General features: G+C 44.3%; 1 protein-coding gene across 2 annotated transcripts in view; it reads left to right on the plus strand.

Annotated features, from left to right (window-relative positions):
- The window catches only part of LOC144684243 (putative oxidoreductase YjmC), a 63,145-nt gene extending 45,680 nt beyond the window's left edge, over positions 1–17,465 (plus strand). Inside the window, exons 9-11 of one of the 2 annotated variants that reach the window (XM_078547880.1) lie at positions 5,066–5,161; positions 15,251–15,361; positions 16,884–17,465. In XM_078547880.1, the coding sequence (XP_078404006.1) occupies positions 5,066–5,161; positions 15,251–15,361; positions 16,884–16,946 (270 nt within the window). In that variant the 3' untranslated portion in view covers positions 16,947–17,465. The remainder of the gene's footprint in view (positions 1–5,065; positions 5,162–15,250; positions 15,362–16,883) is intronic. The other variant, XM_078547881.1, reaches the window with a different exon arrangement.
- Positions 17,466–18,296: the final 831 nt, after the last annotated feature.

An 18,296-nucleotide genomic window follows, 5' to 3' on the forward strand; every position in this document is an offset into this window, starting at 1 on the left:
ACTTCACATCAAATATACCCTCATCCTGCTCCAAACTGGATTCATTGCTCCATCTCCTACTTCAGCTCACTCAAGATGGAGATGAGGTTTTGACTTTACAGACACTGTGCAGTGGTCACTTCTGTTAAAGCTGTCATAGATGAACAAATTTGTGAAAAGGAGGTCGCCTCCTTGCGTTTGTTCTCTCACCATCTGCCACAATCTCAGCCTGGAACATTCAGGACTTGGGTCATTGGTGTTATTACCAAGCCATTCCAACCCAGAATGGATTCTGTGCCCTTATTACTTCCTCCAAGTGCTGTTCATCATGGTGGAGAACCAATTTATCACTTGAGAAGGTCATCAACATTGTTACACTACCCCTTCCCTCACTCTCTCCCTCTCATTCTCGTCCCTCCCTCCTTCTTCTTCAACAGGCTCCTGACATCACTTAGAAGTTTGAAGGAAGCCGCATGTGATTTAGTTTTCCACTTTTACTTTGAGTGTTATTAATTTCTAATTCCTGCACCCTCACTCTCCCTCATTCTTTCCCTCTCTCCCTCTCCCTCACTCTTCCTCTCTCATTCTTTCCCCCTCTCTCACTCTCTGTCCCTCTCCCTCACTATCTCCCTCACTCTCCGTTGCTCTCTACTCCTCTTCCTCACTCTCTCTCTCTTCCTCACTCTCTCTCTCTTCCTCACCTTCTCTCCCACTGCCTCACTCTCTCCATCTTCCTCATCTTCTTCCCTCACTTTCCCCCCTGCTTCACTCTCCCACTCCTTTGTTCTCTCTCCCCCTTACTTGCTTTCCCTCCCCCTCATTTTCTCTCTCCTCCCTCATTCTCTCCCCTTTCTCTCGCTTACCCCTCTCGCTCTCTTCCCCTCCCTTTTTCTCATCCCTGCCTTGTTCTCTACCACTCTGTCACTCTCTCCCCCTCTCCCTTGCTCTCTCTCCCCTCTCCCTCAATCTCACGCCCCCTCTCCCTCTCCAGCTAGCAGGATTAGCAGGGAATGCCTACTTTCTGATCTCTCTCTCTCTCGCTCTTTCTTTGAGAGTTTAGACAAAGAAACATGAGAAAGGATCAGTAGACAGAGTTAACCACGGGAATTCTAGTCACTCAGTTTAACATTTGCCGAGGAGAGTTTTAGGATCTTTAACCTCAATTCCAGCTTTGGGAGCTGGTCTCCAACTCTGAGCTGGTGCCCAGTGAGAATGGGCTCTCTGATTCCCTCTGAGACTAGGCCCCTTCCCTGGTTCCCTGCCCTGTGGGAATTGTTCTGTGAAAATCTGTTATTGGTCATTTACACCTGCATCAAATATTTGGGCTTTAATTTGTCACAGCAGCTGGATGATTTTACAGAATGATCTACATTTTAACATTTCTGTTCACCCTATAGGTTACAGCCGCCTGTATCACCCTTTCAGGCAGTGAGTTCCAGACCCCCACCACCTTCTGGGTGAAAATGATACTCTTCAACTTCCCTTTAATCATTCGACCAGTTAGTTTAAATCTTTGCCCCCTGGTTATTAATCCCTCTGCTAAATAGGTCCTTCCTATCCACTCTATCTAGACCTTCATAATTTTATACACCTCAATTAAATCTCCCCTCATCCTGCTCTGTTCCAAAGAAACCAATGCCAACCAATCCAATTTTTTCTCACAGTTAAAATTCTGCGTTCTTGGCAATATCCTCGTAAATCTCCCCTGTTGAGAACACTTCCTGTAATGCAGTGATGCATTGACCAGAACTGTACACAGATGTCTAGCTGCAATCTAATGAGTGTTTTATACAGTTCCAGAATAACCTCACTGCTCTAATATGCTAAGCCTCAGCTAAGGAAGGAAAGAATCCCTAATGCCTTCTTAACACCTGATCCGCCTGTCCAAGGTTCCTCTGTTCCTCTACACTTCTCAGTACTTTACCATTTATCATGCATTCCTGTTTGCCATCCTCAAATGCATTACCTCATACTACTCCGGATTGAATTCCATTTGCCACTTTTCTGCCCACCAGACCAGTACCCTTATATTGCCCCGCAATAAACAGTTTTCTTCCTCACTGTCAACCCCACAGCCAATTTTTGTACTATCACAAACCTCTTAATCATGCCTCCTACACCTAAGTCTAAATCATTGGTATATACCATGAAAAACAAAGGACCCAGTACCAAGCCCTGTGGAATCCCATTGCAAACATGTTTCCAAGAACACAAGAAACAGAGCAGAAGTAGACCACATGGCCCATTGAGCCTGCTCCGCATTCAATATTATCATCGCTGATCTTAGGTTTCAACTCCACTTTCCTGCTTACTCCCCATATCCCTTGATTCCGTGAGAGATCAAAAATCTCTCTGTCCCAGCCTTAAATGTGTTCAACGATGGAGCATCCACAACCCTCTGAGGTAGAGAATTCCAAAGATTCACAGCCCTTTGAGTGAAGTAATTTCTCCTCATCTCAGTCCTAAATGATCAGCCCCTTATCCTGAGACTGTGCCCCCATGTTTTAGATTCCCCGACTAGTGGAAACAACCCTGTCAAGCCCCTTCAGAATCTTGTACGTTTCAATGAGATCACCTCTCATTCTTATAAACTCCAGAGAATATAAGCCCAATTTAATCAGCCTCTCATCATAGGACAACCCCCTCATCCCAAGGATCAATTAAGTGAACCTTCGCTATCCAATGCAAGCAAATGCTTCCTTAACGTGGAGTTCTTTATTCCTGTACTGAATTTCTTTATTCCTGTACTTCAATCTCCTTGCAATAAAGGCCAACGTGTCATTTGCCTCCCTAATTGCTTGCTGTACTTGCACACTAACTTTCTATGTTCCTTACACAAGCACACCAAGTCTCTTTGAACATAAACACTATTTTGCTTTTCTATCTTTATGAAAAAAGTGAATAACTTCACACTTCCCTATGTTAAAGTCCATCTTCTATCTTGTCGCACAGTTAACCTGCCTATATCTCCTTGCAGCCTCTCTGTCCTCCCCACAGCTTATCTTTCAACATAGCTTTGTATCATCAGCAAACATAGATGCATTACTCTCTGTCTCTTCATCTATGTCATTAATATGGATTGTAAATAGCTAAGTTCCCAGCACTGATCCTTGAACAATTCACTGCCTGCCAACTTGAAATTGCTGCATTTATGCCCATTCTGTGCTTAACCAATCCTCTTCTGGTTACAAAAACACCCACAGACCATTAACCTTTGCTTTCTGTCACTAAGCCAATTTTGGATCCAATTTCCCACTCTCCCTTCATCCCAATTACTGAACAGTCCGTCAAAGAACCTTGTCAAAAACCTTACTAAAATCCTTGTTGGCTAAATCAAACATGCTACCCTCATCAACCCTCCTTTTTACCTGAAAAACCGTGGTCAAGTTATTTAGACATGACCATCCCTTAACAACAAGTAATTAGGAAAGCTAATAGAATATTATCATTTATTGTGAGGGGAATTGAATACAGAAGCAGGAAGGTTATGCTTCAGTTAGACAGAGCACTAGTGAGACCACGCCTGGAGTGCTCTGTACAGTATTGGTCACCCTATTTAAGGAAGGATGTAAATGCGTTGGAAGCAGTTCAGAGAAGGTTTACCAGACCAATACCTGGAATGGTGGGTTGAATTATGAGGAAAGGTTGGACAGACTAGGCTTGTATCCGCTGGAGTTTAGAAGAGTAAGAGGTGACTTGATTGAAACATATAAGATCCTGAGGGGTCTTGACAGGGTGGATGTGCAGAGGATGTTTCCTCTTCTGGGAGAATCTAGAACTAGGTGTCACTGTTAAAAAATAAGGGTCGCCCATTTAAAACGGGAATCAGGCAAAATTTTTTCTCTCAGAGGGTGGTGAGTCTTTGGAAGTCTCTTCCTGAAAAGGCAATGGAGCAGAATATTTTTAAGGCAGAGGTGGATAGATTCTTGGTAAGCAAGAGGGTGATAGGTTATTGGAGGTAGCGGGATGCAGATTTGAGGTTACTATCAGATCAGCCATGATCTTATTAAATGGCAGAGCAGGCTCGAGAGGCCGAATGCCCTACTCCTGCTCCTTGTTCATACATTTGTATGTAACAAATCCATGCTGACTGTCCTTGATTAATCTGTGCCTCTCTAAATGATGATTTAAACTGTCCCTCTCAATTTTTTACAATAGTTTGCCCACCACCAGATTAGGCTGACTGGCCCGTAATTACTTGGGCTATCCGTTCCTCTGCTTTTAAACAGTTGGACAACATTGGCAGTTCCCCGGCACCATGCCAGTAGCCACAGAGGATTGGAAAATGATGGCCATATCTCAGAGTTACCAGTGTCAGAGATCCAACTGTAGGAATGCGAAGGAATCTTTCATTATAAGCTGACACCAGCAAAGTGGAATAGTCTGAGCACATTCTGCCTCTTATGGCCAATCTTGCAAGGTACCAAAAGGTTCCGGCCAGGACAGGGTTGTGACTCCAGACAGAACACAAGAGCAGAGTTTGAACACATTTAACTATTAGATCACAGCAAGAGACCAAACTGCTCTTTGTAAGTGTACGTGTATCTGTGAGTGTGTGAGAGTGTGGGTGTCTGTCTGCATTTGTGTCTGCCTGTGAATGTTGTGCCTGTGTGTGAGTCTGTGTGCCTGCCTATGAGTGTGTGTGTGTCATAGAGTCATTGCAGCACAGAAGGAGGCCATTCAGCTCAGCAAGCCCAAGCTGACTCTCTGTAGTGCGATCTGGTCAGTCTCCTTCCCTTACTCAATCTCCTTAGCCTTGTAAGTTTATTTCACTCAAGTGCTCAGCCAATTTCCCTTTGAAATCATTCTTCAGCTCTGCTTTCACCACCCTTGAGGGCAGCAAGTTCCAGGAAGTCTGTGTGTGTTGTGTGCATGCCAGTGTGCGTGGGTGTCTGTGTGTGTGTCTGCATGTACCTGAGTGAGGTTTCTGGAGCTCTTTGCTCCTGCCCTGTGCACTGGCCCTTTTGAAATATTTATGCAAAGCCCCATTGCGCATTTGCAGTGAAAATAGGAATAGATATTTGCAGAGTTCAGTAACGGCTGCAGTCACTAATTCTCAAACTCTTATACTTTCCTTATCCTCCAGGGACAGTGTTTCCTTGCCATAAATCCAGGTTGCTTTGCTCCAGGTTTTGAGACGAGGTTGTCGGACTTGCTTAACATACACAGGACACTCGAACAGGTGAGTATAACTGATTAACTATTGACGGTGCTACAGACAGGAGAGAGATAGGCAAACTGCACTGATTTCTTCGCACCACCTGTCCCTAAGCAGAAGGTGTTTTGAATTATTTTGAAGTATGTAGTGGCATGGTTTCCCAATCCCTTGGTTTGCATGATCCATTTTACTAATAATCCACAGCAAACTCACATTATGATTAACTCAGAATGTTTGTTTCAGGTTTAGTTTATTTCACATCCAAAAAAACCGAGGAACGAGTATCCATAACTTTCCATTCCACGACGCACACACACACAGAGTACAGGGAGGGATAGAAAAAAGGAGTTTTACAGTATAGGAACCACAGAAATGAATATTAGTTCACGTGATTTCCAGAGTCCGAGAAGTCAAAGGCCAGAGGGTGATTCCTTCATGGCGGTGTTCATATCCGATGAGTTTCTGGTTTGAGATAACAATACAAAAATCCATGAAACGAACAATGTTGCAACATGATGGGATTTCTGTGCTTAGAACACTTGGCAGGCATTGATCAGTGGCTTTTAAAATCAAGCAGGTTCCATTGAGTTGAGAGGTGGTAACCGACTGCTTGCTCAGCCTGGAGTCCTTTCCAGTTGATGTTAAAACAGCTGACTGAGGATTTCTCAGTTCTCAAAGGCATATAGAGATTTCAAAATGGTCTTTCAAGTCATGTGACCTTCTTTCTCCACAATGACTTCAAAAGGGATGTTTATCCAGTGGTTGGAACTGGCTTTGATTTCAGTACTGTTAATGTCCCTGGAGGAGGCGGTGGCATAGTGGTATTGTCGTTTGGCTGGTAATCCAGAGACCCAGGGTAGTCCTCTGAGTACCTGGGTTCGAATTTGAATTCAATAAAAATCCGGAATTAAAAACCTAATGATGACCATAAAACCGTTTCTGAGGGGGAGGATGAACAGCCAGAGGTCGTGGTCTATATTGATACCAATGACATAGGTAAAAAGAAGGATGAGGTCCTGAAATCAGAATGTAGAGGAAATAAATTAAAAAGCAGGACCTCAAAGGTAGTAATCTCAGGATTACTCCCAGTTCCATGTGCTAGCGAGATCAAGAATGGGAGAATAGACCAGATGAATGCGTGGCTGGAGAAAAGGTGTAGGAGGGAGAGGTTTAGATTCCTGAGGCATTGGGACCAATTCTGGGGAAGATGGGAGCTGTACAAGCTGGACGGGTTGTACCCCAGCAGGACTGGGACCAATATCCTCGCAGGGGTATTTTGCTAGTATTGTGGGGGAGGGTTTAAACTAGATTATCAGGTAGATGGGAACCTGAGCAAACAGACACAAGACAGGGAAACAAAGATAGGAATGAAAGACAGAAAAGTAGAAAGCAAAAGTGGAAGGCAGAGGAAACAAGGGCTAGCAGCAAATAGGGCCATAGTACAAAAAAACATGTAAGAATGTTAAAAAGACAAGTCTAAAAGCACAGTAACTGAATGCACAGAGCATTCGCAATAAGGTAGGCAAATTAACAGCACAAATAGATGTAAATATGATTGCAATTACAGAGACATGGCTGCAGGGCAACCAAGGCTGGGAACTGAATATCCAAGGGTACTCGATATTTAGAACCTACAGGCAAAAAGGAAAAGGAGGTGGCATGGTGTTGTTAGTTAAGGATGAAATCAATGCGATAGTGAGAGAGATTTTTGGTTCAGAAAATCTAGATGTCTGGGTGGAGCTAAGAAGTAACTAGAGGCAGAAAACATTAGTGGGAGTTGTCTATAGGCCTCCAAGCAGTAGTGATAAGGTAAGCGATGGCATTAAACAGGAAATTAGAGACGCCTGAAACAAGGGTGCCACAGTAATCATTGGTGACTTTAATCTACATATAGACTGGGCAAACCAAATTAGCAATAATACTGTGGCGGATAAATTCCCAGAGTTTGTACGATATGATTTTTTAGACCAGTATGTTGTGGAACCGACTCAGGAACAGGCTATCCTAGATTTGATATTCTGCAATGAGAAGGGGTTAATTAATAATCTTGTTATGTGGGGTCCTTTAAGGAACAGTAACCATAACATGGTAGAATTCTTCATTAGGATGCAAAGTGAAGTAGTCGGATCTGAAACTAGGGTCCTAAATCTAAACAAAGGAAACTACGAAAGCATGAGGCGTGAGTTGGCTAAGATAGATTGGGAACTTCATTAAAAGGCTTGACGGTGGATAGACAGTGGCTAATATTTAAGAACAAGTGTATGCATTGCAACTGCTTTACATTCCTTTCTGGTGCAAAAACACAAGAGGAAAAGCGGCCCAACCATGGCTAACAGAAGAAATTAAGGATAGTATTAGATCTAAAGAGGAGTCATATAAAGTTGCTAGAAAAAGTAGCAAGCCTGAGAATTTGGAGCAGTTTAGAATTGAGATAGATTAAGGGGGGAAAAATCGAGAATGAGATTAAACTTGCAAGGAACATAAAAACAGACTGTAAAAGCTTCTATAAATATGTAAAAAGAAAAAGATTAGTGAAGACAAATGTAGGTCCCTTACAGACCAAAATAGGAGAATTTATAATAGAGGACAAGGAAATGGCAGAGCAATTAAACGACTACTTCAGTTCTGTCTTCATGGAGAAAGACACAAATAACTTCCCAGAAATGTTAGGGTACCAAGGGTCTGGTGAGAAGGAGGAAATGAAGGAAATTAGTATTACTAAAACAATAGTGCTGGAGAAATTAATGAGACTGAAAGCGATAAATCCCCAGTGCCTGACAATCTACATCCCAGGATACTAAAGGAGGTAGCCATGGAAATAGTGGATGCATTGGTTGTCATCTTCCAAAATTGTGTAGATTCTGGAACATTTCTGGCAGATTGGAGGGTGGCAAATGTAACCCCACTATTTAAAAAAAGGAGGGAGGGAGATAACAACGAATTACAGACCAGTTAGCCTAACATCAGTAGTAGGGAAAATGCTAGAGTCTATTATAAAGGATGTGATAGCAGGACACTTAGAAAATATCAATGGGATTAGATAAAGTCAACATGGATATATGAAAGGGAAATTATGTTTGAGAAATCTACTGGAGTTTTTGAGGATGTAACTAGCAGAATAGATAAGGGAGAACCAGTGGATGTGGTGTATTTGGATTTTCAGAAAGCTTTTGATAAAGACCCACATAAGAGGTTAGTGTGTAAAATTATAGTCATGGGATTGATGGTAATATTTTGGCATGGATTGAGAATTGGTTAGCAGACAGGAAATAGAGAGTAGGAATAAATGGGTCTTTTTGGAGTGGCAGGCGGTGACTAGTGGGATACTGCAGGAATCAGTGCTTGGGCCCCAGCCATTCTTTTTGCTGATGGCACGAAACTTCGTGGGAATGTGAGCAGTGAGGAGGGTGTTAAGAGTCTTCAAGGTGGTTTAGACAGTTTGAGTGAGTGGGCAAATACATGGCAGATGCTGTATAATGTGGATAAATGTGAAGTTATCCACTTCAGTAAGAAAAACAGAATGGCAGGGTATTATTTAAATGGTAATAGATTGGGAAATGTTGATGTACAAAGGGACCTGGGTGTCTTTGTACACCAATCACTGAAAGCAAGCATGCAGGTGCAACAAGCAGTTAAGAAGGCAAATGGTGTGTTGGCCTTCATTGCAAGAGGACTTGAGTACAGGAGCAAGGATGTCTTACTGCAGCACGGTCATGGTCATTGTGAGACACACCTGGAGTATTGTGTGCAGTTTTGGTCTCCTTACCTAAGAAAAGATATACTTACCGTAGAGGGAGTGCAGCGAAGGTTCACCAGACTGATTCCTGGGATGGTAGGATTATCGTATGAGGAGAGATTGGGCTGACTACAATGAGAGGAAATCTCATTAAAACGTGTAAAATTTTGACAGGGATGGACAGACTGGATGCAAGGAGGAGATTTACTCTAGCTCTGGTGTCTAGAACAAGAGGTCGCAGTCTCAGGATACAGGGTAAGCCATTAGGACTGAGATGAGGAGAAACCTCTTCACTCAGAGGGTGGGGAACCTGTGGAATTCTCTACCACAGGGGGCTGTGGAGGCCAAGTTGCTGAACATACTTAAGAGGGAAATGGATAGATTTCTGGACTCTAAAGGTGTCAAGGGGTATGGGGAGAGAGCGAGAGTATGTCATTGAGATACAGGATGAGCCATGATCATATTGAATGGTAGAGCAGGCTCAACGGCCAAATGAGCTACTCCTGCTCCTATTTTCTTTGTTTCTATGTTTCTAAAAACCCATCTGGTTCACTAATGTCCTTTCGGGAAAGATATCTGTCGTTCTTACAAGGTCTGGCCTACATGTGACTCCAGACTGACAGCAATGTGGTTGACTCTTAAAATGCCCTCTGAACAAGGGCAATTATGGATGGGCGATAAAATTAATGCTGGCCTAGCCAGCAATGCCCACATCCCATGAACAAATAAAAAAAAAACTTGTTAGTTATTGAAAAAGTGAGCATCCATATGAAGAGTCTGGTGTCAAGAAGCCATTGTCTAGGCAGAGCTACAAGATGGAGCTACACCTAGCGAGGTGAGCTTATCAGATGCAAATGATGTCCTTTTGGTTCCCTTTTGAAATGGGTCTGGACAGTCCCAGGTGTGATATAGAAACATAGAAACTAGGAGCAGGAGTAAGCCATTCGGCCCTTCGAGCCTGCTCCGCCATTCATTATGATCATGGCTGATCATCCAACTCAATAGCCTGCTCCCGCTTTCTCCCCATACCCTTTGATCCCTTTCTCCCCAAGAGCTATATCTAACTCCTTCTTGAAAACATACAATGTTTTGGTCTCAACTACTTTCTGTGGTAACGAATTCCTCACCACTCTCTAGGTGAAGAAATTTCTCCTCATCTCAGTCCTAAATGGTCAACCCCATATCCTCAGACTGTGACCCCTGGTTCTGGACTCCCCCACCACCGGAAACATCCTTCCTGCATCTACCCTGTTTAGTCCTGTTAGAATTTTATAGGTTTCTATGAGATCCCCCCTCATTCTTCTGAACTCCAGTGAATATAATCCTAATCGACGCAATCTCTCCTCATATGTCAGACCCGCCATCCCAGGAATCAGTTGGGTAAACCTTCGCTGCGCTCCCTCTATAGCAAGTACATCCTTCCTCAGATAAGGAGACCAAAGCTGCACACAATATTCCAGGTGTGGTCTCACCAAGGCCCTGTACAATTGCAGCAAGATATCCCTGTTCCTGTACTTGAATCCTCTAGCTATGAAGGCCAACATACCATTTGCCTTCTTTACCGCCTGCTGCACCTGCATGCTTACCTTCAGCGACTGGTGTACAAGGACACCCAGGTCTTGTTGCACATTCCCCTCTTTCAATTTATAGCCATTCAGATAATAATCTGCCTTCCTGTTTTTGCTACCAAAATTGATAACCTCACATTTATCCACATTATGCTGCATATGCCATGCATTTGCCCACTCACTCAGAAATGATAGAAGCAGCAAGAACAGACAGCAAATCAGAGAAGATTTTCTTTTCATCAGCTTAGTGTCTGACGTACAAGGAAAACTAACACTTGGATAACTGAGAAATCCACAGGTAGAGCTCTCGCTCACCCGAGTCTGAAGCCAAGGCTCAGGTAATTCCCATCATTGTTTAATCCAAGTCCTCACATGAGGGGCTGATATTATGGACCAGAGGAAACCTTTCCATTGCATTCCTAGGAGTCCTGAATCACAAAGGACACACCTTATTCACCATAGGCATCGGGGTTTGATGGCTATTAGAAGACTTGCTTTCATATAGTGCCTTTCATGGCCTCAGGATGTCCTCAAAGTGCTTTACAATCAGTGAATACTTTTGAAGTGCAATCACTGCTGTAATGTCGGAAATATGATGAGGGGCATATGAGCATCTCTGCAAGCATAATGAGTTTCGATGTGCAAGTCTCCTGGTTTTCGGGATTACAAGGGGCCTGTAAAATGAGGTGTGAGATTACCACTATTTGTTTTTATAACTCCTGGAGGTAGCTCCCAGACAAAGGACCAACCCTGTGGTCATGTGACTTGTAGCAGCCGTCTTGTTGGTTCAACAGGAAATCCATTTTTTGAAAAGAAGCAATAAGAATAAAGTTCTGGATTTATTTTCATGTCCAGGAGACCCAACAACAGGTATAACTGATTAACTATCAGTGGGAATAATGGACTATCAGTGCTTTCTGACATTGCTCCTGAACAGACTGGCTCAGGTTTTAAGTTTATGCTCCGTTGTTATAGAATCGTTCAGCCCATCATGCCAATGTTGACTCTCGCAACTCAGTTAGTCCCACTCTCCACCCTTTCCCCATTGCCCTGCAATTTTTTTCTCTACAGATAATACCCAGTACCCTTTTGAAAGCCATGATTGTATCTGCTTCCACCACACTCTCAGGCAAAGATTTCCAGATCCTAGCCACTTGTTGTGTAAAAATGTTTTTTCCTAATATTGTCGTTGGTTCTATTACAACTACATTAAATAAGCGTCCTCTAGTTCTGGATACTTCTGCCAACAGGAACAATTTTTCTCTAAATACTCTGTCTAAACCCCTCATAATTTTGAATACCTCTATCGAATCTCCTTTGAACCTCCTCTTCTCTAAGGTGGACAGCCCTGGCTTCTCCAATCTATCTACATAACCGAGGTCCCTCATCCCTGAAACCATTCCTGTGAATCTTTTCTGTACCCTTTATCATGCCTTCACGTCCTTCCTAAAGTGTGGTGCCCAGAATTGGACAAATACTCCAGTTGAGACCGAACCAATGTTTGATAAAGGTTCATTATAACTGCCTTGCTTTTGTACACTATGCCTCTATTTATAAAGCCTAGAACCCCATAAGCCTTTTTAACCGCCTGCTCAGCCTGCCCTGCTACCTTCAATGATTTGTGCAAGTATATCACCAGACCTCTCTGTTCCTCCACCTGCTTTAGAATTTTACTATTGCCTTTCCTCGTTCCACCTACCAAAATGTATCACTTCACAATTCTCTGCATTAAATTTCATCTGCCATGTATCTGCCAGCTCCACCAGTCTGTCTATGTCCACTTAAAGTCTAGCACTATCCTCCTCACAGTTCACAATGCTTCCAAGTTTTGTGTCATCTGAAAATTTTGAAATTGTGCCCTGCATACCCAAGGATAAATCAATGAAAGCAGTGCTTCTAGTATTAATCCCTGGGGAACCCTCACTGTATATTTTCCTCCAGTCCGGAAAACAAACATTCACCACTACTCTGTTTTCTGCCACTCAGCCAATTTTATATCCATGCCGCCATTATTCCTTTTATTCCACGACCTTCAATTTTGTTGACAAGCCTGTTATGTGGCAATTTAGCAAAAGCCTTTTGGAAATCCATATATAACTGCAATATCCTCATCGACCATTGCTGTTACCTCATAAAAAATTCTCAGGCAAATTAACAAGATAGGCTTTTAACAAATCCTTGCTGGTTTTCTTTAATATTTGATATTAAAGATATCAATATTGATATTAAAATTTAATACAAATTTGTCCAAGTGACTTTTACTTTTGTCTTGGATTATCATTTCTAAAACTTTCTTACCACCGAGGTTAAATTGACTAACCTCTTGTTAGAAACATAGAAAATAGGAGCAGGTGTAGCTTATTCGGCCCTTCAAGCCTGCTCTGCCATTCAATATGATCATGGCTGATCCTCTATCTCAACGCCATACTCCCGCTCTCTTCCCATTACCCTTGATGCTTTTAGAGTCTAGAAATCTATCTATTTCCTTATTAAATATATTCAGTGACTTGGCCTCCATAGCCTTCTGTGGTAGAGAACTCCACAGGTTCACCACCCTCTGAGTGAAGAAATTTCTCCTCATCTCAGTCCTAAATGGACTACCCCGTGTCCTCAAACTGTGATGCCTTGTTCTAGATCCTCGAGCCTGAGGAAACATCCTCCTTGCAACCAGTCTGTCCATCCCTGTCAGAATTTTATACTCTTCAATGAGATTCCCTCTCATTCTTCTAAACTCTAGTGAATATAGGCCTATTCCTTTTCCAGTGGCAGGAGGGTCAGTAACCAGAGGACACAGATTTAAAGTGATTGGCAAAAAAACCTGAGGCAGCATGATGAAATATTTTTTTACACGGTGAATTGTGATCTGGAATGCACGGCCTGAAAGGGCAATGGAAGCAAATTCAAAAGTAAGAAGAGAGAGGGGATAATTGGATAGAGCTGGCACAGCCACAATGGGCCAAATGGCCTCCTTCTGTACTGCATCATTCTATCATTTTATGAGCCACTCATGTGAAACCCTACCACATGTCTTCTGGAAGTTCCAGAAGACAACATCAGAGACATTGGGCGGAATTTTCCATGCCCGCTGGTTTTGGGCGTGTTCGGTGGCGTGAAACCAGTTTGCAATTGCCCGCTCAGCCCATTGATGGCGGGCCGCATTTCCTGCCATCGGACGTCAGGAACCTCATTGTAATACATCTGCATATCATTATAAGGTTAGCATGCTAGACTCATCCCCCACGCTGGATCATCCGCCCATGTCGGTGTGATAGTACGCCAATGTGTTTCACAACTGCACATAAGCCACGTGCACCTGGCGAGCTGCACTTCACTCAGGACTTCAAGGTTTGTTTGTGACCTTGCTTCAGGCAGCACTCAGTCATCAGCGCCAGGCTTTACAGACAGCATCACATCACTTTTAGGTGGGTGCTTGGGCAGATCCCTACCTATCAGAAAAGCCATAAGGTGGAGGTGGCTTTGTACAGCTGCAGGCCTAGGGCTTGCTTGGGGAAGGGGGAGAATTGGCCTCAGGCAAGGGAAGAGGCTACAGGGTGAGGGCTGTACTGGGGAAGAGGGGTATCCTAGAGTGTGCGTGGGGGCACAAGATGATCTGCGCAAGTGGCCTCAAGATGGTGAGGGCTGAGAAGGTAGTCTCCAGAACAGGTGAGGCCAGATGGAGGTGTGAGGGTGTATACGAAAGAGTGAGTGCTGATGCCCCTTGAGCTGACTGTGATTGAGATGCCAGTGAATGTGTGATGAGCTTGAGTGTGTGATGAGATGCGTGCCTTACCCTGGTGGCACAGATGAGATCATTCATCCTCTATCTGCAATGGATGGCCAACCTCTCCTGTGCAGCATTGGCACTGGTCGCCACTGCCATCGCCTACCAAGCCGGAGTGGTAATGTTGCTGTCCCTTTTGCGGTCAGAGCGGGGTAGAGGACATCATGGCGAGCCTCCACAGCATCCAAAATGCACTCGAGGGACATGTCACTAAACTTGGGGGCTGCAGACTTCTTGCCTCTTGGGGCCATGTCTTATTTGCAGCAGTCCTGGTCTGGAAGCACTGAGAGATGTGTGCACAGCTGCACTTTAAATGTAGGACCCAGCATGATGAAACGGCGAGGTGATGGCATGGCGGACGAATCAGGGTCTGTCTGCCATCGAAACGACGTGTTTCCCGGGAATGCATAATTAGTGTGGTGGGTTTGGGACGATGAGAAACTACCATTGTAGCCGGTGGGGCGGGGGGGGTGTTGCGGGGGGTAAAACCTTTTTACCCGCCCGACACAGCACTTATTGCAAATCTGGGACGATTCAGCCCATTATCCCATCCACCGTGTTGGTGACCTCAACAAGATTAACCAGACAAAGCCAGCCAATGTAAGTCCATGCTGATTCTGATCAGCATGTGAATGTTCAAAACTCAGTCACCCTGTCCCTGATGGTGGATTGCAGACTTTTAATTTCTACTGCAATTAACTGGTGAACAAATCTGGGTATAACTCCATGCTAGTCACTAATAGATTTACAATAAACTAGGAAATATCAAAGGAATGTTATGTTAAAACAACACAATCATGTTGTTAGATGAAGCAAAATCCACTGGTGTAACATTCTTGTCAAAGTTTGGCTCTCTGAGTTGTGTTAGTAATTGGCAGAGAGATACCAGCTGTTATCTCTTGATCGTGTTCACTGACTGATCCTGTCCTCTGTCTTAGCCTGCTGTGTGGTATGTGAGTGTGGGCTTTGGGTGATTATGTCTCAGTTTACATTAAGCTCACCAGTACAATGTGCTTAAACCCTCACAGAGTGAACCTGGCCTTCCTGTGCTGACCCCTGGAGACCCAGAGGCCCTTCATATCGCAGAATGTGAGCGTTATGGTGCCATTCCCTATCACGTCAATGTTGTCAATCACATGGTGAGAGTCCAGCTACAATTCAACTGCTCTGTCACTCAGTCAGTAAAAAGCTGAAGTGCCAAACCTTAGAAAGATGGGGGGTAATTTAGCTGGGTGCTGGGGCGGGCTGGAGGGTGGCGGGGGAGGGACATTGGCTTTCAGGACTGTGGAACAACAAAGAGAAGCTCGAAAATAAAGAGATTGCAGAGTTGTTAGCAATAAATGTAAATCATTAAAAATAAGAGAGAGCTACAAGTTCCAGACTGCCATGCCATCAAGAGATTAGAAATGAACTAATGCTGAAGAGCAGGCTGCACAAGGACTACAGGTGTAATAGACTGAGTTTAACATGTGACAGGGCCCACGTGTGATAGGCCCAGTGTGTGATATGGCCTGCATGTGAAAGGGCCCATGTGTTACAGGGCACATATGTGACAAGGCTCGCATGTGATTGGAAAGGTGTGTGACGGGGCACATTTCTGACAGAGCCTCCGTGTGACAGCACCTGCATGGAACGGGACCCACGTGTGACTGGGTCTGTGTGTGACAGGCTCCACATGTGACAATGGCAGGTGTGTGTTGGAGCCCACGTGTGATGGAGATAGTGTCATACATGGCCCCTGTCACACACTACCCCCTGTGTGGCTGGGCCCGTGTGTGACATGTCCTGTGTATAATAGAGGTTGTGTATGATGGGGCCTGTGTGTGATGGGGATCATCAATGACAAGACCTGCACGTGACAGGACCCAATTGTGACGGGGCCAACATGTGACAGGGCCTATGTGTGATGGGGTCTCTGTTTAATGGAAACAGTGTTTGATGGAAAGAGTGTGTGATAGGGACCACATATGACATGCTCACTTGTGATGGGAACCACATGTGATAGGGCCAGCGTGTAACATGTCTGCATGTGACAGGGCCCATGTGTGACAGGGTCCCCACCACACACCATCCCCATCACATATAGGCCCTGTGAAACATGGGTTGACAGGGGCTGTGTGTGATGGGAATAGTATTTGATGGGGGTAGTGTGTGACAGGGGCCATGTATGACAAGGCCTACATATAACAGTGTCTGCATGTGACAGGACCCACCTGTGACAGGGTCTGCATGTGACAGAGTCCATATGTGATAGAGCCTGCGTGTGACAGACCCGCATGTGACAGAACCCACAAGTGACAGGACCCACAGGTGGCAGGGCCTTCATGTGACAGGGTCAAGCAGACCTTAACTGCACCAAATCAGTAACTATCCTGTTGAATTTTCGATCAATTGATGTTTGACACAATTTCATCCTTCAGACAAAGTCCAGTATTGTGGAATAAAAAGAGAAAATGCTGGAAAAACTCAGCAGGTCTGACAGCATCTATAGAGAGAGAAACAGAGTTAACATTTCGAGTCCATATGACTCTTCAGAGTTCCAATATTTTCTGTTTTTATTTTAGATTTCCAGCATCTGCAGTATTTTGCTTTTACCTCCAGTATTGTGGTTCTGCTGTTTTAATCCCTTTCTTTCCCAATTACTAACATTCTATTTTTTAGAACTCTGTTGCGAAGGAGCTTGGAGTTGATTTACTCCCAACTGATCGCACAATCGACCCCTGAGCACTCGGTTCCGGAACCTTCATGGGCATCAGTCACCAAGAGCGAGTTCAAGACCTGCACAACACTTCAGGATTATACAGTTTATATTTTAGCTCAAAGTTCAATGTTGCAATTTAAATTAGGTAAAGATATTATTTTAGCTTGTTTAAACCAGGGATTAGGGTGTTTCTTACACTAAAACATTCTGCTGCAGCATGACACCAGCGACAGACAAAGGGATCTTCACTATTCTCAGTCACCCCTTGCAAGAATGTATGCATGAGGTGAGTGAAGTTCAGCAGTGAGATGCCCTCTAGCCTGAGTCCGCACTTGGGTGGCCCAGAGGAGGGAACAACCAACGCATGAATAAATGGGGACAGCAGATTTTTGGGGTTAATTGGTATTTTATAGCTGTGGAAATATTTGAATGTGAACCATTTTAATGGGGGCATTTTATTCTGGGATTGCGGATTTGTAGCAATGTACAGTGAAATTAAAACATCTACATTTTCAATAAAGGTTTTTGCTTGTAGCTTTTAACTGTACTTGCTTCACTGAAGGGAGACTATCAGCTTTAGCACTCTCACCTCCGGATCAGAAATCATGGGTTCAAAGCCCCACCAAAGTATTCAGCACAAAGTTGATACTGGCAGTCCCAATGCAGTGGGAATGTTGCACTGTCAGAGGGTCAGTACCAAGGAGGCGCTGCACTGTCAACGGATCAGTCCTGAGGGAGCACTGCACTGTCAGAGTGTCAGTGCTGAGGGTGCGTTGGACTGTCAGGGGCAATACTGAGGGAGTGCAGCACTGTCCGAGGGCAGGTACTGGGACAGCATTGCAGTCAGGGGTGCAGTCCTGATGGAGTGCTGGACTGTCAGAGGGGCAGTATTGAGGGGTTTCTGCACTGTCAGAGAGGCAATACTGTAGGAGTGCTGCAGTGTCAGAGATGCTGTACTGAGTGTGCTGCCCTGTTGCAGGGGTAGTAACGAGGGAGTGCTGCACTGTAAGCAGGAGCGCCACAAGGGAGCCCTGCACTGTCTGAGAGGCAGTGCTGAGAGTGCTGCACCCTCAGAAAAGCTGTAGCCAGGGAGTATTTCACTTTTGGAGGTGCAATACTGAGGGAGTGCTGCACTGTGGGTGGGGCAGTATTGAGAGAAAGCTGCTCTATTGAAGAGGCACTACTGAAGGATTGCTGCACTGTCAGAGGGACCGCTGCACTTTTGGAAGGGCTGTACTGGCAGATTACTGCACTGTCAGAAGGACATTACTGAGGGAATGCTAAATCACATGATAAATCACATGATGGTAAAACATGAATAAGTTATTTATCTCACTGCTCTTTCTGGGATCTTGCTGTGCACAAATATCCTG

This window comes from Cetorhinus maximus, chromosome 9 (genome assembly GCF_964194155.1).
Source record: "Cetorhinus maximus chromosome 9, sCetMax3.hap1.1, whole genome shotgun sequence".
In the NCBI taxonomy this organism is placed as follows: domain Eukaryota; kingdom Metazoa; phylum Chordata; class Chondrichthyes; order Lamniformes; family Cetorhinidae; genus Cetorhinus; species Cetorhinus maximus.